Source organism: Peromyscus maniculatus, chromosome 7, assembly GCF_049852395.1.
Source record: "Peromyscus maniculatus bairdii isolate BWxNUB_F1_BW_parent chromosome 7, HU_Pman_BW_mat_3.1, whole genome shotgun sequence".
Classification (NCBI taxonomy): Eukaryota; Metazoa; Chordata; class Mammalia; order Rodentia; family Cricetidae; genus Peromyscus; species Peromyscus maniculatus.
This window is the reverse complement of record NC_134858.1, coordinates 69,078,128-69,101,723: the sequence shown is the minus strand read 5'-3', so window position 1 is coordinate 69,101,723 and position 23,596 is coordinate 69,078,128. Positions and strand designations below refer to the sequence as shown.

General features: G+C 46.3%; 1 protein-coding gene across 2 annotated transcripts in view; it reads left to right on the top strand.

Annotated features, from left to right (window-relative positions):
• Myzap (myocardial zonula adherens protein) overlaps nt 1-23,596 on the top strand; it is a 90,867-nt gene that overhangs the window by 65,646 nt on the left and 1,625 nt on the right. The window contains exons 11-13 of one of the 2 annotated variants that reach the window (XR_006074202.2): nt 3,529-3,612; nt 13,929-14,029; nt 20,692-20,797. Coding sequence is in view for 1 of the 2 variants with exons in the window: in XM_006973785.4 (XP_006973847.1) it covers nt 3,529-3,612; nt 13,929-14,029 (185 nt within the window). In the remaining variant the exon portion in view is untranslated. The remainder of the gene's footprint in view (nt 1-3,528; nt 3,613-13,928; nt 14,030-20,691; nt 20,798-23,596) is intronic. The other variant, XM_006973785.4, reaches the window with a different exon arrangement.

Here is a 23,596-nt window from a genome sequence, read left to right as displayed (position 1 = left end):
CAAAGAAAACCTCATCTCTTGTTTCCTTGATTCCCAAGCCATTCAAGAGTCCTTCAGAGGCAGAAGGCCAGGGTGTTTGGAATCACTGTAGATGTTATTTGATAGGATTTCATTCCTTACCATCTTAAGCCCTACAGTGAATTTCAGGTCTCATTTTGGCTGCCACCTAAAGATTTAAGTCATTTTAGGACTGGGGCCCTAGCTCAGTGGTAGAGTGCTTACGTAGCATGTACAGGGCCCTGGGTTCAATACCCAGTACCACCAATAGGGAAGAACAAAACAAAAGACAACCAAAAGTTAATTTTAAAAATCTTAAGGGCTGGGAGATGACCCAGTTGGTAACGGGCTTGCCCTGAAAACATGACTTTGAATTCCTACCACCCACAAAAAAGCTGGTCATGGTGGGCTGTGCCTGTAGTTCCAGTGATGATGAAATGGGGCTGAGACAGGAAGGCTCAGTAAGCTCCAAGTCAGTGAGAGATCATGTCTCAAAACATAGGGTGGAAAGGAACAGGAAGATACACAGTGTCAGCCTCCAGCCTCCACATACATATGCAAACACACGTACATGCATGTGTGTGCAAACATGTAAATTTGTATGTCAACACACCAAATCTCAATACTGCAGGAAGGAAAGGCAAAAGAGCATTATGGGGGTGATTTTCGTAAGCCATTCCTATACAAAATGGAGAAAGTGACACAATTTTTTTTTTTTCATTTGGGCCCACAATCCTACACCACCATCAGAACTATTTCTCTTCCCTAATCCCCTCAATGGCTTTTATTTTCACTTGGGTACACTTCGGTGTCTCTGTCCCTCGAGGCTTTTTATAAACACTTTCCCACTTCGCAATGTGTTTGTTTCAAGTGTTTGTGTGATACACTCCATCATGCTGGTATCTCGTAATTTATGGCCAGTTCCTTTAGTGCAAGGCATTAAGGTTATTTCCATTTTCTCTCTATTATAAATAATGGAGGCAAGAACATCTTTCTCCATGCAGCTTTTTTCCTGTGTTTGAGTTATATCCTTAGGACAAATTCCCAGGAGGGGGATTAGTGGGTCAAAGGGTCTGAGCAGCTTTATGGCTCTTAATATTTATTGCTAAATTGCCTGAAGGGTCAGTCTAATTTACAGTACCACCTGCAACATATGAGTGTCTGCCCCTTCCAGGCTTGCCAACGTTGGCCTCTTCAGGCACTACTTTGGGGCAGATTTCAGAGATATTAAGGTAACTTGTGACTCTCTTTAATTTCTTTAGTTATTAAAAACCTTAAGTATGTTTATCTGGTTCTATTTTATATGGCTAGCTTTTCTTTCCATAGGGTGATATATCTTGATATCACATGAAATTTAAAATATCTTATAATAAAAATGTCAAGTGCAGGCCGGGGATATAGGTCAGCCGACAGAATGATCACCTGGTATGCAGGAGGTCCTGGGTTTGATCCCCAGCACGGCATAAAACTAAGTGTGATGGTGCAGCCTGTAATCCTAGCAGGAGGGTCGAGTGTTTGAGGTTAGCAGCTACACAGAGAGTCCGAGGCCAGCCTGGGTTAGAGACTCGGTCTCAAAATGACTAAGTGCCCAGTTCTCCCAGCACAAAGAGGATATCGGTGAAGCCCACTAGGCTCATTCCAGGCTAACCAGATGATCCACGTAGCCACAGCGGTTTTCTTTACTCCCCTTCTCTCCATCCCTGTGTTCCATGTTGAAGCAAATCCTAGCTCATGTTCGTCAGTGTCCTTCCTGCACAGTGCACAGGGCCTGTCTGAAACATGCACTTGTTCTGAGATACTCATGATGCTGCCACCTCGCCTGACAAGGTGACACAGTCCCTTAGTGTCAGTTGGTGCCAGGGCGCAACACGATTCTCCAGAGCCTCTCTTCCCTGCAGTTCTGTTCCAGCCACCACACACATTCTTCATTTCCAAAGTTGGGGCTGGAGAGATGGCTCAGCAGTTAGGAGCACTGGCTGTTCTTGCCAAGGACCCAGGTCGGATTCTGAGCATCCACGTGGCAGTTCACCTTTTGTAACTCCAGCCCCAGAGGATCCGACATCCTCTTCTGGCTTCTTGGAGAGTCCATAAGTGGTGCACACATATATACATTTCAGACAAAACACCCACACAACATAAAATTAATTAATTTAAAAAAGTTTCTCGCCGGGCGGTGGTGGCGCACGCCTTTAATCCCAGCACTCGGGAGGCAGAGCCAGGTGGATCTCTGTGAGTTCGAGGCCAGCTTGGGCTACCAAGTGAGTTCCAGGAAAGGCGCAAAGCTACACAGAGAAACGCTGTCTCGGAAAACCAAAAAAAAAAAAAAAGTTTCTCATGTCAGTGTGTAAGAGATCCTTATTTTTGAAGGTTTCTTAGACCTTCACTGGCAGGGTATAGTGTATGTTGTTCAACCAGCCACTAATTTTGTGTTTTCTAAAACCAAAAATCACATGTCCAAGTTACTTCTAATTGGCTCAATGTGTCTTTGGGATATATGCCTAAAGATTGTATTTCTGGATCAAACGATCATCTCGCATATGCTTTTCCAGGTGGCACTCGGTTCCCTTGCATGGGAGTTCTATCACTTTGCACTGAGGACTTTTTATAAATGGATGTGAAAATGCCCAAATACACGAGCTTGTTGGAAAGGTAGCATACCATTGATTGAGTCTGCGTACTGATCTCACTTTTGTTCAAGACATGACTTGGCACAAAGTACCCCGGTTCTTGCCTTTGGAGATCCTCTGCTCTGTCCCAGGAAACAAGATGCCTGAGTGAAAAGCCAAGAGGAGTCCAGGGTGTGTTAATGATGTTACAGGTTTAACAAATATCACAGAAGTGACAGTGCAGCCCAGGTCTGTTCCTGCCTACTGAGTCCTTCGTTTCCTCTGAATTCCATGAATAATTTTAGTGATCCTTACCCCCAAACAAACTTTGGACTCCTGGTTGGTCAGATACAAATGTATTAGGAGGAGTAACCAAATGTTTGAAATGCAGATGCTCTATCAGTCCAAGCTAGATAATTAATCACCTCTGTTGACTTGTTTGTGTCTGTCCTGAAGCAGACTTCCTGAACTGTAAGTGGATGTTATCCAAACAGCACAGTTGGTGTGGAGAGGTTGCCTAAACAATCCTAACAGGACATCCCTGGGTCTGAGAATCCAGATGGAAGGGCTGGGATGTAGCTCAGTGGGTAGAATTGCTTACCTGACATGCACAAAGCCCCAAGTTCAATCCCCAGCACCCCATAAAACAGATCTGGTGGTACACACCTGAAATCCCAGCTCCCAGGGTGTGGAGGCAGGAAGATCAGAGGTTCAAGGTCATGTCCAGCTATAGAGCAACTGGAGACCAGCCTGAGATACATGAGACCCATCCTGTCTCAAAAAGAAAAAAAAAAAGAATTAAATCGAAAAGCAATCTGCACACAGGTTCTATGTAAACAAGCAGAAGTATTTCTGCCCACTGATTACCTTGCAGCCGTACAGTTCTGCATTTTCGTCTGACAATTTTCCTCTTGTCTCTTCCCAGATTGAATCATTAAAGAAAAAAGTGCAGCAGAAGCAGCTCCTAATATTGCAGCTTTTAGAAAAAATCTCTTTCCTGGAAGGAGAGGTAAGAGGCTACGGCTCTTTCAAGTCGGTGTCTTCCCTGCCATTAAATTTTATGTGGCTGATCCTGCTGTGGACACTTAATTAAAAATATGGCTATTTCCTGGCCTTGTAAAATTGATTGAAGGTTAACTGCCAGCTCTGCAAAGGAGCCCTGACAGCTCTTTTTTCTCTACCCTCTCCCTCTCCACGCTCCAGCCTGCTGCTCGAGGCTGTGCTTGCAAAGAGCGTGTCCGCTTCGAGAATTCCCCCAGCAACTGATACACCATCAGTACTCACAGGCTCCCACGAGTGTGGAGGGCTTTGTCATTTGTGAATGGTCTGCACATACATCCCTCACATGTGATTTCCTTGGCAACTTTTAAAATGTGGAGAGAAGGATTGTGATTTCTGTGTGAAATGGAAAAAGAGGCAGAAAAGGTTGGTGATGTCACCGAGGCTCACCCAGCCTAGGAAAACGCAGATTCCCTGGTTGGAGAACAGACTCCCAGTCCAACACTTGTCTTGTTACTTCGATAAGCATGTTTTAGAGGTGACTGAGTTTTGCCTGCAACTCAAAGTTGTTTCATAGTCCTGCCTCTGGCCTTTTGAACGGCATTTGGGGGATTTTGTGGCAGTTCCAGGGAACGAAATTATGAGTTGGAAGACTCTTAGGAGGCTGGGTATTAATAGAAGAGCTGAAATCCATTTTCCCTGTAGGCTCTTTATTAAGAACTTGGCATCAAGCCTTTGTCTTCTTTGGCTCCATGAAGAGCTGGTTTGCCAAGCACCTGCCCTTGTCACTGTCCCTCTCTGTGGCCCTTCCCCCATGAGACAGCCCAGGACACAACAGTGAAGCCAGAAGAAAAGTAGGATGGCATTTGTTGAGTGCCTAGTCTGTGCTGGCCATTGCTGGTTCCTTTCTATATGGTCTGTATAACGTAGGAGCCAGGTCTATCCTGGTGGAGCACATGACTGCTAATTGACCGAGTGATCAGGAAGGTCTATTATCTCTACAAAGGAATCATAACTATACCTGTGCGGGACAGTGTGGGACAGTCCCAGGAGAGCACATAGGAAATGCCTGGCAGGGGCTGGAAAGATGGATCAGCCGTTAAAGGCCAGGCTCACAACCAAAACTATAAGGAGTGAGCGCTCTGTTCTTAGATTATTGAAAGGGCTGCCCTCTGAAGAAATGATGTATTTCCTGTTTTAAAGATAAGAGACTGAATTTCAAGAAATCATTTCCTGTCCACACTTACAGTAGAGATTGTGAGTCTGAATCTACAGTCTACCTCCCTGCTGCATGCTTGCAGGCATGGCGAGCCAGGTCATCATTTACTTTGATGGAGGGACTGCCCACGGCTGCCATAACCAGGAGCCTCCATGGCTGCTAGGGACCTGGTATCAGATTCAAGACCCATAAGTCTCAGTGTCTTTTTTTTTTTTTTTTTTTTTTTTTTGGTTTTTCGAAACAGGGTTTCTCTGTGTAGTTTTGCGCCTTTCCTGGAACTCACTTGGTAGCCCAAGCTAGCCTCGAACTCAGAGATCCGCCTGGCCCTGCCTCCCGAGTGCTGGGATTAAAGGCATGTGCCACCACCACCCAGCTAGTCTCAGTGTCTTAAAGATGAGTAAATGGATATTTTTCTGTTCCCACTCATGTCTTCTCCTCCTTGGTCACTGGGCCCAGCACCAGCTTTTTTTTTTTTTTTTAAGACAGTATCTCAAGTGGCCCAGGCTGGCCCCAAACCCTATGTGTAGCCAAGGATGACCTTGACCGCTTGCTTTTCTGTCTCTGCCTTCTAATTACAGGGTTACAGGTATGGGCTACCTCCCCTGGTTTCTGAAATCGCAGCCCTGTGTGTGTTGGGTGTGGAGGTGCAGATGCATAGATTCCTACTGACAGCTGAGAGTCCCTGAGAGAGGTCTATATACCCAGAGAGAAGGAGTTTGCAGAAGACAGGGAAGAGATGCTTCCAGAGACAGGAACCCCCCCCCTGCAGTGGGTCCCCCACTTTGCTTCTGTCTGTGGCACTCCCAATCTCTCCAGCAGACCACTAGGTGTCCAGGGGAGTGCTGTGCACAGTGAGGGGCTTGCAAATGCATGCTTTGCTGAATGCTCAGATGATTCAGCTCAGCTCATGGTTTGGGCTGCTAAGATGAGGTGATATTGGGAGGTGATTCCAGGAGTCCCCAGTGTAGAATGGGGAGATGAGGCTAGGAGAGGAAGCTGACCTCTGTGGGCAGCCAAGGCTCATGACACTCCGGGCCTCTGGGATATGGAATGGAGCTAGCTTGAGTTATCTCCAACAGACTGAGCATTCACTAACCCCACCAAGACAGTGGCTTGGGTCTGCTCCTGGGGGGTCTAGCCATTTGGCCACCTAGGCAGGATCACTTTTCCTGTGGCTCTCACAGGAAACCCTAGGTAAAGACTGAAGAGGTGATGTGTGTGAGGAGGTCCTGAGCATCAGAGGGTGCCAGAGGGCCCTACAGTATCAACTATGCCCTGTCTCAGAACAGGACTGGGAATCCAGTCTTCCCTAAGCATTTAAACACTGATTATAAAGCTCATTAACCTTCCTTAAATTATTTAAATCTGGAGCAAATATGGCCAGTTGCTCTTGACCACTTTCCATATCGACCTTAAACAGCAGACAAGATTACAAAATAAGTCACATGAAAAAAAAATTCAATGCAGTTAGACTTAAGTATTCTAAAATATTAAATATCACAAATTTAACTCATTGTGTTGTTAATTTTTTTTAACCTTCCTAAGGCTACTGTTTTGTTTATTTCAGTATTGTGTGTGTATGTGTGTGTGTAGGCTAGAGGACAACAACCTTGGGTGTTATTCCTGGGGAGGACTATCTCTCTTTTTTGAGACAGGATTTCCCATTGGCATGGAATATAGCAAGTAAGTTAGGCTGACTGACCAGTGAGCCCCGGGGATCCTCCTGTCTCGAGCTCTCCAGAGTTGGGATGACAGGTATATCCCATGATGCCCAGCTTTTTACATATGTATCCTTGCTGGCTATGTGTGATTACTGACACCAGTGAGCGTCCCTCTTTCCAGCTCATGTGTGGCTATGATTTTGAGCTGTCCTTCTGTGGGCTGTGGTATCCTGGGTAGGCCGATTCTCACTTCGCTTTATTATTATTAGCACAGAGGTGCTACAGACAGGCATATAATTAATACATACTAAACTATGTTGTTTTAGAAAAGCTCCTAGGTCAAAAATCTTACTTTTCTATTATAAAATTATCTTGGATGCTGATATAAAGACATCTAATAATACTCCTTATATATTGTATGTTAACTTTGCCTTTGAATGCTATGATGGACAAAAGGCGTTTCTCAGACTCAGCTTGCTGCCGGATCATAACAATTTTTCACCTTCTGCTTTTAAGCAGTTTTCTATTGCTATAATAAAATGCCTAAGGTAGGTAAATGGCTGAAGAGCCTTGGTTCTTACACACATCTTTTCTTGGCCCCATAGTGTCCTTAGGTCTGTGGGGAGTGTATAGTGATAAGTCAGAGCTGACTCACGAGAGTTAACTGTACGCACCCGGATACCTCTTAGTTCTTCACTCTGTGGTATCATCTAGGACTCAGGCAGGTTCAGGACTCGGGCAGGTTCAACCTGCTGCTGCATGTAACCGAGGAGAGCTGTGAATGATCATACGTGTCCTTACAGCGTTCTGAGGAGAAAGCTCACTTGGGAAAGTGAGGACCTGGTTCAGTCTCCAGAACCCTTGTAATAGGCAGGGGGTGGTGACACGCTCCAAGACAGGTGATTCCTAGGGCTTTCTGTCCAGCCAGCCTATGTTACTTAGTGAGCTCCAGGCCCATGATAGACTGTACCTAAAAAAAAAAAAAAACAAGGTTGATAGTGGGTGGGGAATGAGAGCTGACATTGAACTCTCACCTCTACATGTACACACATGCACTGTACATACATAAACACACACAAAAGTGAGATCTATTTTGTTATTATTTTTGTCACTCAATGGCATAGTTCTCACATGTAAACTTTGCCTCTGACAGTGTTGGGTTGAAATCTTACAAAGTGCACATGTCTGAGGGGAGACTAGAATCTGGCCCATGTTTCATCATTATCTGTGCATGAGCATGAGCAGGTCATTCCACTCACGGCTTAGGCTCAGTGACGCCATCTTTCAAAGAGGCAAGACGAGGGAGAGAGGGCGCCTGTCACCCCTGAGATTGCTGTTATTTGGAATCTTTGAAAGCTTGCTGTCCCCACCCCTGCAAGCCACATCAAGACATTAGACAGCAGTCCAGGGAACACTGGGTGCCTGATCCTGGGCCACTGGGGGGGTGGGGTGGTCTGGAATCTTCTTTCCTTTTCAAATAGAGAATATCAACTGCTCCTTGGTTCTATCATTCACTCTCAATGGTTGTTTAAAGTTATTAGTCTTTACATGCACACACACCTCAAAAATACACCCCAGATTCTCAAAAGCTCCTTTTTGCCTGACTTTCTCCCATTCTTTTTTTGTTTTTCCTCCCGAAAATATTTTTGTTTACTCATCTTCTGGAGAAGAGCTATTCCATTCCCTTTTTCTGACATTTTAAAACGTGTTCTGGGGCTGGAGCGAAGGCTCAGTGGTTCAGAGAACTTGCTGCACTTGCAGAGGACTAGAGTTCAGTTCCCAGCACCCACATCAGGTGTCTCACAGCTACCAGTAACTCCAGCTCCAGAGGATCTGATGCCCTCTTCTGGCCTCCACGAGCGCCCACATGAACATGTGTCTGTATGCCATGCTCCTCAATAAAAATATAAAATTTTTAAATGTTCTGAGTCAGCAAGAATGCCCAATGGGTAAAAGTGCATCTCTAGGACCCATATTGTAGAAGGAAAGAACAGATCCTATGAGTTGTCCTCTGACATCCACAGGTACGCATTCACACACACACACACACACACACACACACACACACACACACACACTCACACAGAAATGTAATAAAACACCTTTTAAAATATTCTCAAGGCCGGGCGTTGGTGGCGCACGCCTTTAATCCCAGCACTCGGGAGGCAGAGCCAGGCGGATCTCTATGAGTTCGAGGCCAGCCTGGGCTACCAAGTGAGCTCCAGGAAAGGCGCAAAGCTACACAGAGAAACCCTGTCTCGAAAAACCAAAAAAAAAAAAAATAAATAAATAAAATAAAATATTCTCAAAATAATGGGTCTGTGGTGGTTAAGAGCAGGAGCTGCTCTTGCAGAAGACACAGATTCAGTTCCCTGAACCTACATGGTGGCTACAACGGTCTGAAACTCCAATTCCAGGGCATCCAGCACCCTCTTCTGTCCTCCTTGGGCACCAGGCACACACTCCATGAATACACAGACATGCAGGCGAACACTCATACATATAAAACAAAAGAGACTAAATCTTAAAAAGAATGTCCTAAAGTGAAATTAGAGGCCTGGCCTTCAGTGAGTGGCTAAGCCTTCTGGACTGGATTCTGTTTTACTTTGCTGACAATATTGAACTTACAGTGACACTGAAGAGTGACAGGAAATGAATCCAAAGTCCGGCTTGTGTCCTTCCTATCCTTAACAAACGCAGTGCAGGACACAGGCCTCTCTGTGTGTCTGGGGAACACAACTAGGACTCTCATTAAGTTTCCTGGGGGGCATTGCGTCAGCAGCGCCTGGCACATGGCTCCCCACATGGATTTTATTGGACATGTTCTCGTCTAGGTATCTCAGTCAGCTCCTGGCCACTGGCTTCCCTGGGCCTGAGGGGAGCTGGGAGAGGAGAGGACTGCCTCGTGTGTGTGTGTGTGTGTGTGTGTGTGTGTGTGTGTGTGTGTGTGTGTGTGTGTGTTAATTTCCCCCATCTACCCAGAGGGACCATGGCAGGTCCTTTCTTCCTGGAAGGTGTGTAAACCTCTCTGTCCACACAGTGGTACTCATTACACATCCCAACACAAGGTGGTGGTGTTTGAAAGCGGAAAAGCCGGGACATCGCCCCTCAGCCCCAGAAGCTTCTGCAGAGTTCAGTCATTTCACTGGCTCTCACTCCTTTTTATTATTCTTTCCAGCTTAGTAGCAGCGATGCTATAATCAGGCATACAATTCATACACAAGTAGCTACACAGCCTTATAAATGCTTCCTAGTTTGAAAATCAACAAAATGTTAGCGTATCTTACAGATACCCTACTTCTCTATTATAAGATGGTTTTGGACTGTCTCCTGCTCTTTTCTCTTTGAGGCAGGGTCTCATGTTGCCCAGGATGGCTACAGATTCATGTAGCCAAGGGTGGTCTTGAACTCCTGATCCCCTGTCTCTGCCCCCAGTGTGCTGGGATTGGAAGTTTGTTCTGTCTTGCTGAGTTTTAATTTGGCCACATTGTTTCTCTCGATGTCTCTTCTGTGGTTCCGGCTGCTCTGTTAGGCCTTTAACAACTGCAGCACGGTTCTGTGAGGTTCTGCTAATTGTTCTGTCTTTAACTCTGTGTGTGTGTGTGTGTGTGTGTGTGCGCATACATGCATGTGAAGGCCAGATGCCTGTGTTGGATGTTTTCCTCCACCTCCCTTTTTTTATTTTTTAAGACAGGGATTTTCAGTGAGCCTGGATCTCACTGATTTGGCGATACCATCTGGCTAGTGAGCCCGGAATCTGCTTCCTAGCACCTTTTTTTAATGTGGGTTCTGGGACCAAACTCCGGTCTTCTTACAAGGCAGACACTTCACCCACCCAGTCATCTCCCCAGCCCTCACTTCTTTTAATTGGATGGTTTCTATTAATGCACCTTTAGATTGCTGGTTCTTTCCTTTACCGCCTCCCTGCTCTCCCTAAGTCCGCATAACAGAAAATAACAACAATCACAACAACAATAGCAATAATTTTAAGTGTTGTTCTTCTCTATTCTAAAATTCCCAGTTGAATCTTGCATGGCTCTTTTTTATTTTTTCTTTACTAGTTCATTACTGTGAGCATGTTTTCCGTTATCTCTTGGTCCCAGTTACAATGGGTACATTCCCATCCTTACCTGCAAAGTCCAGTATCTGAGTCCCATCAAGACTGCTGTCTGTCCATCCCTGTTCCCCCAAGAACAGGTCACATCTTCCTGTCTTTTCATACGCTGTGTGACTTTGGATTCTAAACCAGCCAGTGTGAACCCTTTAATGCGGAGACTTTAGATCAGTGGTTCTCAACCTTCCTAGTGCGTAACTGTAATTTTGCTACTGTTATGAATTGTAATGTAAATACCTGTGTTTCCCAACGGTCTTGGACAACCCCTGTGAAAGAGTGGTCCTGCCCCAGGGGGCTGCAACACAGGTTGAGAACCACGGCTTTAGAGCCTGTTTCATTGTTCTAGAGAGCACTGAGGATTTTTCCCTTAAAAGCAAATGGATTTGTTTAGACCCCGCTGTTTCCCGCTGTGCCTGTAATGCGTGACGGCTCAGTTCACTTCTTTACCACTCAGATTCAAACTTCTTTTAGTTCACTGTAGCATGAATCTTAAAGGCACTTATTAATAAAATCAAACCTGAGTCCAGGTATTAGGGTGAATGCTGGAAGATCAGAGAAGCAGAACAAGCCACAGCTGCCTCACCTCGCCAGTTCCTCAGCTGATCCTGTTTCCTCAGACTGGAAGCTTCTGTGTCCTCATCCAAATGAATCTCAGCTGAACTGCTGTTCTAAAGCCTGAAAGCTTAACCAGCCTAGTTCCTGGTTTTCATGCCTTATATACCTTTCTGCTTTCTGCCCTCACTTCTTGTGATTAAAGGCTCACTTCCTGGGATTAAAGGCGTGTGTCACCATGCCTGGCTGTTTCCAATGTGGCCTTGAACTCACAGAGATCCAGACGGATTTCTGCCTCTGGAATGCTAGGATTAAAGGCATGAGTGCCACCATTTTCTAGCCTCTGTATCTAGTGGCTGTTCTGTTCTCTGACCCCAGATAAGTTTATTAGGGTGCACAATATTTTGGGGAACACAATACCACCACAGTTTACCCTTCATGAGCATGGTTCGAAGGTCTGCTGGAGACCTCTACTGAGTGCAGAACACAATTTGGGGTTTCCTCCTGCTCTGACTCTCATCTGCCCACTTGTTTCCTTGTCTTGGTGGTTCAAGGCTTCCTTTCTTGGCCAGAAGAGGGCGTCAGATGTCCTGGAGCTGGAACTACAGGCGGTTGTGAGCTGCCCAGCATGGGTGCACAGCGCCTTTGCTTCCCCAGCTCTGTCTAGTGACTTCCCTCCCTCTTCCCGTTCTAATGTAGCCCCTCCGGGCTCACGCTAATACTTTGTCATATTTTTGTAATGTTACCACACCGTCCTGTTCTGCTCAGTTGTCTGTACCCCAGCAAGGCCTCGCTCCACCGGACGCACCTCGTGCTGTATTTCCTTAACTCTTCCCTGCCTTCCCTTACACTGTCTGATGCACAGAAGACACACATTGTTTTCTTTTACTGCTTTCATCAGTATTTTTTCATGGGTATTAATTTTTAATTCCTGTACCACTGAGGGTATTTGATATTACACAGAGAATCCCTGTGAAATTAAACAAAACATTTGGAGTCCCTTATTCACCCTTCCCTGCATACCGGTCCACGAAAATGTGCCAACTCCATCTCTTCTGCCCCCTGTTGGTATAGCCTCATGCTGGCATTCCACGAAGCCTTCAGGATTAGTCTTTACATTGGAGAGGAACAGGCCACGGGGGCTGCAGTTGTCAGCAAGAAAGACCTCTTTGGCTTTTTCTCTTTCCTTATAAATAGCAGAAAAATGTGCCCCCCCCCCCCCAGGAAGCCAGCACCTGACTCCCATTCTACAGATTGGGTGACAGAGTAGGACCTATTCTGTCACAACTCATTAGTTGCTGGGGCATGGTGAGCACACTCTCTTTCTTTATACCATGTCCATGTATCAGAAGCACGTGTAGAACAAGGCTTATACAACAGCTCCTTGGCGCTGCTCATTCTGAGGGGAGCCACTGAGGGGCAGCCCACATCACTTCAGACTGAAGTCAGCTTCTAAGTCCCTGGGACTTTTTTCTAACCCTTCCCTTAAAAAAAAAAAAAGGTGTATTTATGTGTATGAGTGATTGGTACATTTATTCAGTAAATTTTATCTTGTATGTGTTACATATCAAGTTTAAAGACTCCAGCCAAGAAAATAGATAGAGCCTTTATGGTTTTAAAATTGAGTCTATCATTACCAAAGGGGGGGAAAAGGTTAAAAAAAAGTGTTAAAAATCAATTAAGGAGTTGGAGAGCTGGCTCTGCAGTTAAGGACACTGGCTGCTCTGGCGGGGACTCAGATTCGGTTCCTAGCACCTGTGGCAGACGGTTCACAAATGCCTGGAACTTCAGCTCCAGGGATCTGACACCCCTTGGAGGCCAGAAGAGGGTGCTGGGTCCCCTGGATCTGGAGTGAAGCTGAGCCAACCCCATCTTCACCTTTCTTGCCCCCTTGCCCTTCATTTTCCCCACCAGGCACATTTCCAATTCCTGGGCGTCTAATCATAAGCTTATGCAGTGTTTGGCTCCAGCTTAAAAAAAAAAGAGAGAAAGCCATGAAAAGTATACAGAATGCTAATTTTAATCCCAAGGAGCTCATTCTAGTTTATATGTTTGAGATTCTGAATTTTTCCACACCTATGAAATACTAATTATCCAGTTATAGAGGCTTTTCCCACTAAATTAAATTAATAGACTTACTCATTTTACAGCTTAGTAAGGGAGTGTTAAAAAGTTGAGTTGCACTGTATTTATAATGCCAAAAATGCGATAACTATCTAACTGCCCATTGTACGAGACTAGTTAAGTCAATACTGTGCATCCATACAATGGGATACTGTGATTCAGCTGACGGAGTTTGCTGACACAGAAAGAAAGTTAGTAAATTTGGGGAGATATCTACAACACATTGATATATGTGTGTGCGTGCGTGCGTGCGTGCGTGCGTGCGTGCGTGTGTCTTCACAAACATGCAATAGAGTTTATGTGGAGGTCAGAAGATGGAGTCAGTTCTCCTCTGCTGTGCAGGTCCTGGGGTTCGAACCCCGGTCACTGGCCTTGGCGGCCATCCCCTTTACTCAGTGAGCCACCACACCATCCTGACAACAAATGTGCTGACTGAACAACGGCGGGATGATACGATGGACCAGTGTGTGCTGTTTTTATTCATGCACAACTGAATGTGCATGTGCGCGCGCACACACACACACACACACACACACACACGGAGAGCTTCGCACAATGATGCAATCGGTGTAGCTCTGCAGCGCCAGTTCTGAAAGGCACGTGGATGTCAGTGCTGCAGGCCTGATGTGCTAAGACTGCCTTCCTCTCGTTTCTAGAACAATGAACTACAGAGCAGGTTGGACTATTTGACAGAAACCCAGCCCAAGACTGAAGTGGAGACCAGAGAAATTGGAGTGAGCTGCGACCTTCTACCCAGGTATTTGGGGATTTCCTGTTTTTTTTTCTGACAAAAATCCTTCTTTGACTTAAGAAGACGGTTGTCCTGGGCTGTGATGAGCAGCATCGACTTCTTCCTCCGGAAAGTACAGCTCTGGAGCTAAGTGTGACTTCTGAGAAGGCAGAGGGACTGTGTGGGGTGGAGGAAACAGGAAGGAAAGACTGAGGAAGCTATGACTATCAGCCTCTCTTCATTCATTCATTCATTCAGCAAACTGTAGCAGGCAGATAGGCTGCAGAGAGAAAAGAGATTGATTGGTTCCTGCCCTGGAGTAGTGTATGGAGGGCGGGACAGGATATAAGAAGACATTAATTACCATGTTAGAGGGGTGTGCTGGCTACCTTCAGAGGGAGTGTCCAAATGAGGAACAAAATGCATCCATCCTTTAGTACCATAGCTGATCTATTCAGACGTCTGGTTTAAATCTGGTTCATCATAATGATCTGAGACTGTGCGCTGGCTAGTTTTACTTCAGTTTGACACAATCTAGAGTCATCTGAGAGGAGGGAGCCTCAGTTGAGAAAATGCCTCCAGATGATCTGGCCTAGGCAAGCCTGTAAGTCATTTTCTTAATTAGTGATTGATGGGGGAAGGCCCAGCCCATTGTGGGTGGGGCCACCTCTGGGCTGGTGGCCCTGGGTTCTACAAGAAAGCAGGCTGAGCTAGCCAGTAAGCAGCACTCCTCTGTGGCCTCTGCACCAGCTCCTACCTCCACATTCTGCCCTGTTCAAGTTCCTGTCCTGACTTCTTTCGATGATGAACAGTGATGTGGAAGTGTAACCCAAATAAACCCTCTCCTCCCCAAGTGGCTTTGGTCAATGTGATTCACCACAGCAATGATAACACTAACTAAGACAGACTATAACTCTACCTTTGACCGTCCGGCTTTGTTACTAGGCTAGAGGGCTGACCTGTTCCTTGTTCAGCTGCCCCCCCGCAGCGAGGTCTGTGTCCTGCTGAGTCACAGTTGAGCCTGTGATTTAGTGTCCTGCCTCTGACTGACACAAATTTGCCATGGCTGGGTACTCAGTTGTGCTCAGCCGGGAGCATGTGACTGTGTGTATAACATGGTTATTAATGCCCTGTGGCTTGTGATGTAGGTCCTCACAGTCGTGAAGTGGCAAGTCCTGGTATCATGAGAGCAAGAAAGAACTTGTGTATAGGCATGTACTGTGCTATGCTGTGCTGTGCTAGAACACAGTGATCCAGAAAATATGTCAGATCCTGGGACCGTTGATAGTAACATCTGTGGGAAAGAGTGACCAGCCGATTGCCCATCTGGGATGTGGAATGCCCAGGTCTGGTCCTGTTGGCCACCTGTAGCCTGGCATCTAGTTCTTTCTCTCTTTGCTGAGGCCTTGGCCTCTGAGTCTGTAACACCAGTGAGTGGCTTTACCAAGTCTCCAGCATCACTAATGTGGCACAGTGAGACCTCATTTCCCTACTTTTGAGTCTGTGACTGATGGGTTCTTGTTGGCTAAATCCAGCCATTTGCCATTGTCGAAGAACTTACTAGCAATATTGTGGAACTTTCTTTGCCAATTTCCTGATTTCCAGGTAAATGAGGCAGTTTTCCATTCTAACATAATTAACAGAAAATGCTTTTTTTAAAAAAAGATAAGAGTACATAAAGTAGACCCGGCATCTCATCAACATATGACACAATTTACTTGATGAAAATATAACCAAAAGAATGAATGATTGTGTTTGGGGACCCTTTTTGAAATATGAGTAATTTGGCCATTTCCCTCTTTCTCAGGCTTTTCAGAGACCAAGTGTCTCAGATCACTCTAGTTCCCCACATCATAAATCTTGTTTGGCCAAGACGGGCACAAAACCATGTCTGAAACCAATAAATTGTTTGTTTTCTGATTCCCACATTTTGGCTTAAAACAAGCTTTTCAATTTGTACACCCAAGGATGGCCGGAGGCAAACTTTTATGGCTGCGTTATGAAACCACAAAACAGTTTTCATAATGGAAGTGCTGACAGACCCTTAACTTATGGCCACAGCGAACCTGGAAGGCATGTCAGAATCGAAAGGCAGCTTTTCCATAAATGTAACATTTGGGTTTCCCTCAGGATCCATTGCTGAGGTTTAACTGCTTAGGTCAGTCAGCAGAGGAAATGAAAACTGCATAAACCACATTTCCGAAAGGGCAGAATAATATTTCACCCGCTTCCTCTCAAATATTTACGAAGTGCCTACTATGTGGAAAGCACCCCCAGGTCATGGAGGTGAGGAGACAAGAGCTTCTGAGCTCTCCCACTTGAGGCAGGGTTCCCACTTGGCTTCTTAGAAAGGCTTTGCCCTGTTGCTGGGGCTTCTGAGGAGACCTTGCGGTGGTGGGGGAGGAGGATTGTTGAGGTGCCAGCTAGGGACCACCTTCCCTCTCCACATTCTTCTCAGTACCCACTGACCCAACCCTGTGTGTTCTGAATGGTGGATTCTGTGGGCGAAGACAGAGCAGAACCCCACAGTCCAGGTGAATCCTACATTTCAAAGGAAACAAATCGGAAGTCCAGAGAAAAAAAAGCAACTCACCGGAAGCCACACAGCCAGGAAGAGCAGGCTTCTGAGGCTGGGTATAGCCACTTATAACCGGGAATGACTCAGGAAGTTGAGGGTTTCTGGTGAGATGGCTCACTGGGTAAAGGTGCTTGCCACCAAACCCAAGGACCTGAGTTTGACCTCTGAGACCCACGTGGTGGAAGGAGCCTCTGGCCTCTGACCCCTTGGCACCTCCATGCCCATACACATGTAGACACACACGGAGAAGGAAAGGGCAGGAAGTAGAAGGTTGCCAACCATGCTAGGTGTGTTCTGACAAAAGTCCTTTTCTTACTTGTACTTCAAACTTAGGTCTGAAAAGTAAAATGTTCTGGGATATTTTCCAGAATTTTTCTATACTTCAAATTTTTACTTATTTATATATTAACTTCTTTGAGACAGGTGATGATGTAGCCCATGCTGGTCTAGAGCTCACTATGTAGCTGAGGAAGGACCTTCAACTCCTCATCCTCCTGTCTCTCCCTCCCAAGGGCTGGGACTGTAGTTGTGTGCTATCACACCTGGCTCAGAGTGTTGGTTTTTTTTTTTTTTCTTTATTTTTATCCAGCCTCCTTGTCTTAGTTAGAGTTTCTATTGCTCTGAAGAGACACCATGACCACAGGCACTCATAGAAAGGAAAACATTTAATTGGGTGGCCTACAGTTCAGAGGTTTAGTCCATTATCATCATGGTGGGACATGGCAGCATGGAGGCAGACACGGTGCTGGAGAAGGAGCTGAGAGTTCTTCTACATCTTTGATGGGCAGGCAACAAACAGGAAGTGAACTGAGACACTGGGCGTATCTGGAACATAGGAGACCTCAAAGCCCACCTCCACAGTGACACGCTTCTTCCAACAAGGCCATACCCATTCCAATAAAGCTATACCTCCTAATAGGGGCACTCACTCCCTCTGAGCTTATGGGGGCCAGTTACATTCAGACCACCACATTCCTCCTCCACGATGTATTTTCTATGAGAAGTAGTGAATTTAGCCTTACACAGAAGTGTTTATACACTCTCCCGCCACACACAGCTCAGCAGTGTAGCTAGGTTGAACAGTTAGGGCACCTGGCTGCCCTGCCTGCCCTGCCCGCCCTGCCAGCCAACCTCAGCCTTGGTTGATGAATCTTTCTGAAACTTGGACATATTCATCCTCAAAATGGAAAAGAGGATGATAGTTTTGAATTTCAGTGTGTTGCTGTGAGAATTGGGTGAAAATATGTATAAAGCAGATAGCTTAATTTAAAAAAAAAAAAAAAAAAAAGCCAGTAAGGGGCTGGAGAGATGGCTCAGCAGTTAGGAACACTTACCGCTCTTGCAGAGGACTGGAGTTTGGTTCCTCACACCCATATTGGGTGATTCATAACCACGTCTAACTCCGGCAACAAGGGCTCCAGTGCCCTCATCTGGCCGCTGCAAGTACTGTACCCATGTGTACAAACAGACACAGACACGCACAGACACACACACACACACACACACACACACACACACACACACACACACACACACAATGGTTTAAATAGCCAAACTAAACCAAACTTATGGGTTTTTAGATGTAAAACACCGTGTCCTGTATAAATGAATTTGGGTTTGCTAAGGCAATTTTGTTAACTTAATTTTGCAGGTAGTTATCATTGGTTGGTAGCCTAGTCAAGAATACAGTGCTTCAGTGCGCATGGGACCCCTCAGTTAAACCCTCCATGACTTCAGATCCCCCAGACGTTGTTTCAAAGAGTGAAGGAGTGATAAGAGCATGTGAGCTGAGACACAGGACTGATCCTTGTGTGTTCCAGGCACTGCGGGGCTCCCTGTGGGGAGCACGTGCCTCCAGCTCACTGACTCACTCTCTTTTCACACCTGCAGGTGTCGGGTGCTTGCTGCTGTTCCTAGAGTATAACTCACAACTAGGACTCCTGTGGAATTGTGTCATGCTAAAAAACAATTGCAACAACCTCTTCTTTAGTCATAATGGCACTAACCCCCTCTTCTAGGGCACCCCTTCCCGCTGCCCTCTTTCTTGCCAGCATTGTGAATGCCTATGAAGAGGGATCCGATGTTCCTCTAGGGTATTAGTCACCTGCTTGCTACTGTAGTAAAATACCTGAGGCAAATTAGAAAGAGAAATGTGTATTGTGTTGACTCAGTTTACTCCAAAATCTTTTGGTGAGGGCACTGCAAAAGCAAGGTGGAGCAAAAATTGTTTACACCATGATCCAGGAAACAAATAAAATAACCGAGACTAGGGTTCCACAACCCCCTTGAAGGATAACACCTCCCCCGATTACCAGAGACCTTCCTCTGAGGCCACACCATCTACGGGTCCTACCACCTTCTAGCGGTGCCCCAGCAGGGCCCGAGGCTTTGATTCCTGGACCTCTTTGGAAAGCAAGCATCCAGATGGTAGAATCTGGTATTTAGCTGATGCTCAGTAAACGTTTTTTGGGGGGAATCAGCAAGGTCTACACAGAGTGGGGATATAGGGGATATAGGCAGCCGACGGGTGTTGCGATGTGGTTTGTTCACTTCGTAGAGGGCTTGGAAGAAGCACTGGCTGCGGCTTTGCTGCTCCAAGTTGCCATCAGGCATGCGAGCAGAGGGTTTTGTTCCTCTTCCTAGTCCCGGTCTCCCCGAGACGTGCTCAGAGCGGTGCCAGGGAATAGGTATTCAACCCATCCTTGTGCGTACCACCTCCCTAGAGCCTCCAACAGCTCAGATGGTGTTTGAACAGCTTCAACGTTGTTCTTGGTGGAACAATGCTTGCCTCTTACTCTTACCGGATGTTCCTTCCCTAGCTCTCTCCCCACCCTCCTGGCCTGTCCTCCATCTTCTTTCATGGTGCATTGCCTCGTTCTCCTTAGAGTCCCCTGTGATTCCGTCTTGGTTTCAGTCATTTCTGCAAAGACGGCCCCAGCCCATGGTGTTGCCTCCCCTCCCTGGGGCTGAGCCTTTCTGGAACACGAGCCCCTCATTCCTGACAGTCTCGGGCCTCTGGAGTCCTCCAGCCGGGTGCAGTCTGTTTGGTCCTCTACGGACCATTTCCAGGCTGAGTGTGCCAGCCTTTTCTCCAAAGTCAGTTCTTAGAAATGGTTAAGATGCTTGCCACTAAGTGTTAGACCTGGATCTGTGTCTCGGATCTGCCGCTTGCCTTTGGTGTGGCTTTGAGAAACTTCTGAATTCTTCGAGTGTCTGTTTCCTCACCTTGAAAAGGAAAATTTGACTGGGAAGACTGAGGCACGAGGGCTGAGGCGGGAGGGCTGAGGCGGGAGGGCTGTAGGTCTTTTTCAAGGCAAAAACAAAAGAAAGGAAAGGGGAGGTTTGGTGGTCGATCCTGTTTCCAGAATTTTCTCTGCTGGGGTTGGGGTACTAGGTCACATCTAACCTCCCTAGTCGTAAGATCCCAATGCCAATCCAAAGTTCTGTTCCACCAAAGTTCCCCCTGGGGAACCAGTGAGTTTATTGGGCTTACTTCCAGAGATGGGGGAGGGGTTACTGAAAGGGGCATGGGTGACCCCAAGCAGCAATACTACAAAGTCATCACCCAGCATGTGTGATGGCTTCCCCATAGCCACATAGATGGAGTCACCTTCTCCTAGTTCTTCCAAGCCTGTATACTCCAGCCCCACCCCAAGACCCTGAGGACACTATCCATTAGGGAGAAGTTGAATACAGCTGGTTAGGAAAAATGGTTGGATACTCGAAGGGCCTGTGATCCTCCTGCCGCCACCACCCCCCACCTCCTGTGAGGAAGGCCAATAGTCAACCAGCCCAGTTGTGATAATCATGTGCCAACTCATGAAGATGGCAGCTGCTGGGCTGGGAAAATATTCCTGTACAGCACCCCGAAAGCTTGCGTCCAAGTGGACAGCTAACAAACACAGGGTACCCAGCCCAAGCACTTGCAGGTTCATAATCTGTGGATATTTCTGCCATTTTCCCGTGATCTACAGTAGAGCCATAGCTTAGCAGTGATTGCTCGTGGGCTTGCTAGCTTGCCTGTGCTATCACTTCCCTCCCTGAGGTTCTCAGAAATTCCCTTCCTCCCTCTCTCCAGCTCACCTGACAGCCATCTTCCTTCTGTCTCTAGTCTCCTGTCCTGCTGCTTCTCCTCCAGCTCCTCTTTGGGTGGCATTCATTTCTAGTGAGCAAGGATCTATCTCATCATGGAATGAAAACATGAGGAGGGACTCACTGTGAGTTCAAGAGTTTTTGCTTTTTAAGAATTCGTTCTGTTTGAAAAGGATGATGCATATTGATTAGTCATTGAGAATTATTTAAGGTCATCTGGCCTCTGAGTACAGAGAAAAATAAAAAGGAGCAGTGAGACTTTTTTCTTCTGCTCCTTAATAAATTGAAACGTGATAGACTCAGTTGTGTTTTTTAATTAGTTTTACTTTTAATTTTTTTAGGTATATTTATTTGATTTTATGTGTATGAGTGTTTTTGTTTTTGCCTGCATGTATGTGTACCACATGCGTACTTGATACTGGGGGAGGCCAGAAGAGGGCATCAGATCCCCTGTAACTGGAGTAACTAGTTGTAAGTCAACACGTAGGTGCTGGGAACTGAGCCTGGGCCTTCTGGGAGAGCAGCAAGTGCTCTAACTGCTGAGTCATCTCTCTAACCACCTCTTAGTAGGTGCAGTTTGGTGGCAGATATTCCCCATGGCCATTAGTGCCCTTCACATAATAAGTGCTTTCAAGGCTTGTATTTTCACATTTCTGTTGTAGAGATCAACAACAGAAATTTGTTTTGCCAAAGCTTTATCTTTTGGTTCTGCTAGTGCTTCCTGCCTCCAGGGAAACTGTTCCTCTGTGGATTCATAAAAGGTCAGCAGGATCCCAACTGTGTTCCAGAAAACAAGCAAACTTAAGTTCTGTGATTAAAATGACTTTCGCTCTTGAAGTCCTATTGTTTCCTAGTGATCAGCTTAATAAAATGCCCCCACCCTTTACATTTTTGAAAGGTTGGGATATGAGTGCCTGTTTTTGAAACCCAGAATGTTCACCTTTATAAATATTTCTGCGTTTTATGAGCTTTTAGGATATTGTCACAGGAGACCATTTGTGTTGCATGGAATTTTCATAGGAGTTGGCACACGAGGCCATCTGGTTTCTGCCCCTGCTATTCATCTAATCTGCCTAGTGAGGTCACCTGGGAATTCTTGAGGTGCCACATCCCAGAGATTCCTGTCTCTGTGATTGCCCCCTCCTCAAACTCACTCTGGCTTCCATCCCCATGTCTATGCGGAATGAAAGGTCCAGGCTCAGCCTTTGTGAACTACTGAGGTCACAAAGATGAGTGAGACGTGGTTTTCACTCTCAGAGAAATCAGACCTAGCCATGGGCACAGATGCAAATCAGTGTGATAGGAGACCCTGCCGCCGTGTGTCAGAGCAACAGTCCTTTTTAGTGTGCCCTGGGGAATGGAATTCATGGAGAGGACACACATTGGATCTCTGTTGTGCGACACTGTATCTGGGGAGATGGGAACGAATGTAAATGAATGTCTACTTACCCAGATAGGGAGCCCATGACACACCAGAGTAAGGGTACCATCAAAGTCCAACTTACTGAGCCGACGAGTTTTATTGGGGTTTGTTACAGAAGCAGAAATGATTTGAGGACAGCTCTGTCACCCAAAGCCCACCCCAGCGTGGGTGACAGCCCCTGAAAGCTGGGAACCTGGAGCACACTGCCCAGCCTGCAGGTAGCTCAACAGGTTGGAGAGTGTCCTTTCCAGGTAGCTCAGTTGGTCAGAGCCTTTTTCGGGTCCCCTCCTCCAACTCCTCCTCCTCCTCCTCTTTTTTGTTTTTGTTTTATTTATTTTATTTTATTTTATTTTTGAAACAGAATCTCATTGTATAGCTCTGGCTGACCTGGAACTTGCTATGCAGACTAGGCTGGCTTTGAACTCGTAGAGATCTGCTGAGATTAAAGACAGGTACCATTCACCACTCCTGGCTTTGATCTCTAGTTCTCACAGGAGGCTCAACTGGTCTCCAAGTGTCTCTTGGCAGTCTTTACTCTTTGCTTATATATGCTTGGGGAAGGATTGGATCTGGTCAGTTTCAGGGACTTCCTGAAGCCTTGGAGTTGTTCACTTCCTGAGATTAAGGAGCTACCCTGCAGGATGGAATGTTTCACCTCTCCTTAGAACGTCCTGTTATTTCATCTCCTTCCTCACATCCTATGTCTTAATAAGACTCCCTCCAAGATGGAAGGTTTTAATTTTGAAGTAAATTGCTGCACAACTGCCTCCTAGGGGAGACATGCAATGTGTAAGATCTGACACCCCTGCCCCTCACACTTCTGGATACAGCCGTACCACTTTGTGAGTAGTTGGACGTGGGAAGTTAGTGGTAAGGAAGTTAACTGTCATGCTTCCTGTGTGTTTGGGATAGTGCTTTTGGGGTACAGAATGTAACTGTGGTACCTTCAAGCCTCAGTGGCTCACCTCCGTATCTCCACATCACAGTTCAAGGCAGGGTGAAATGAGCCTCACTCTACACAGCCATTCAGGGTTCTAGGATTCTTCCACCAGTGACATCCTTGGACCCCCCCCAGGGGACTCCTGAACAGTGGGGGCTCCCTCCCAGGCTCTGGATTAGGCACAAACCACACCCAAACACCTGTTTTCACAGAGAAATCCTTTATTAGGTGGGAAGGAAAGGGGCTGATTTCTCAGGGAAAAAACAGCAGCAAATGACCTTGCAGGTGTCGTTTTTAAGAGGAGGAAAAGGGAGGTCTGTGTTGGAATGGGCTAGGATGCGGTGGTAGAGGAGATAGGGGATGAGGGAGAGGGGAAGGGGACAAGGGAAAGGGGGGAAGAGGTATTTGTCCCTGAGGGACAAAGGACTGTCCCTAGAGGGGAGACAGACATGGCACATAGGGAAAATGTCAGTTTATAAAGGTAAAATAAGAAAGTCCATGTTAGGATGCGGTGTTTAATTTTAATTGTGTGTGCTAATTAGGTGAACCAAAGTGGGCTTT